Source organism: Nicotiana attenuata, chromosome 1, assembly GCF_001879085.1.
Source record: "Nicotiana attenuata strain UT chromosome 1, NIATTr2, whole genome shotgun sequence".
Lineage (NCBI taxonomy): Eukaryota > Viridiplantae > Streptophyta > Magnoliopsida > Solanales > Solanaceae > Nicotiana > Nicotiana attenuata.
Window position 1 is genome coordinate 78,997,150 of NC_031989.1, and position 1,293 is coordinate 78,998,442.

Genomic DNA, 1,293 nt, shown 5'->3' on the forward strand with positions numbered 1-1,293 from the left:
TGCTTATTTTCTTCTACCCATACCCCCCCCACCCCCCCCCCCCCCAAAATAGTGTTTGGCTAGATTATATATAAACACTTTAGGGACAATATTTTCTGCTTACTAACCAAAAACCAAAAATAAGAAAGAAACCCACTCCTTTTTTTTCAGGAAACATTTTCCTTCATACCAAACACACCCTAAATATCAATCCCAATTTAATTGGTATTACCTTTAAGAATTATTTGCTTCTATAGTGTTATGTTCTTAACTAAATGTGCATTGATCAATATTTTTATTGAGTTTAAGTTCTATGCACCAATAGTATAACAATTATCAGGTCACATAAAAAGGTAATTGCAGGTAAAGTTATTACCTAAGCATTGATTGATAACCTACAACAAATGGTAAGTAACCTCCTATAACAGCAGGTAAAATCACACTGATCGTATGAAATTTTTAACACTCACAGTGTGTAAAACTTAAATCCTTTTACTTAATGCATGAAACTTCCGATTGTACGGAGTACTTATAAACTTTTTACAAAGTGAAACTCAAATACTAAGCTTGCATAAATTAACAGTGAACAATATCATTATCTCCACACAACCAATTAAAGCAACACAATGTCTAGAACTTTTGATTACTTACTTTGGTGGTGTCAAGCCAGACTAAATCGAGAGGATTGAAATCGAGAGGAGAATAAGGGCAGTCCAATATTGACCATGCTCTCAGTTGGGTGGACGCGAACCCCGGGATGATAATTCCCGACAGCTTCGAGTAATCGCCAGCGAACTCCCCGCTAACGGAAGCTAGGAGGAGGAGGAAACTGACGACGATGCACACGTGTCCTCCTCTCATTGTTTAGAAGAGAATTTGTTTTCCGTTTTTTCACATGAAAACAACCACAGGTGTCTGGAAAATTGGAAAGTTTGGGGCCAGAGACTGACTTTTGCCGTTGGGAGTTGGAAACTTTTCAATGTTGCCTTTTTCTTTGCATCTAAAAATGAATTCAAAAGTTGATTTTTCTGAATAAAATAATCATATTTAAAATTATATTAGAAGTATTATACATTAGTATAATTCTATAGTTTGACGTTTTTTTAAATGTCTTAAAAATTAGTCACGAAAAGTTGCTAACTTGTATAATACTGACGTATATTGTATATAATAAAAATAATCATGTGTGTGTATTTTGAACGAAATGATTTGTTAACAAAGTTGTACTATAATGATAATGGTTGACTAGTTAGAAAAATATCATTGTGCAAGACTGCAAGTATTAAGAATATTTTTAGTGCAACTAGTCACGGA

General features: G+C 34.0%; 1 protein-coding gene across 3 annotated transcripts in view; it reads right to left on the reverse strand.

Annotated features, from left to right (window-relative positions):
- Positions 1 to 998, reverse strand: part of LOC109229319 (phospholipid--sterol O-acyltransferase) — a 17,685-nt gene extending 16,687 nt beyond the window's left edge. For all 3 annotated transcript variants that reach the window (XR_002068545.1, XM_019394720.1, XM_019394729.1), the window contains exon 1: positions 631 to 998. Coding sequence is in view for 2 of the 3 variants with exons in the window: in XM_019394720.1 (XP_019250265.1) it covers positions 631 to 840 (210 nt within the window). In the remaining variant the exon portion in view is untranslated. The remainder of the gene's footprint in view (positions 1 to 630) is intronic.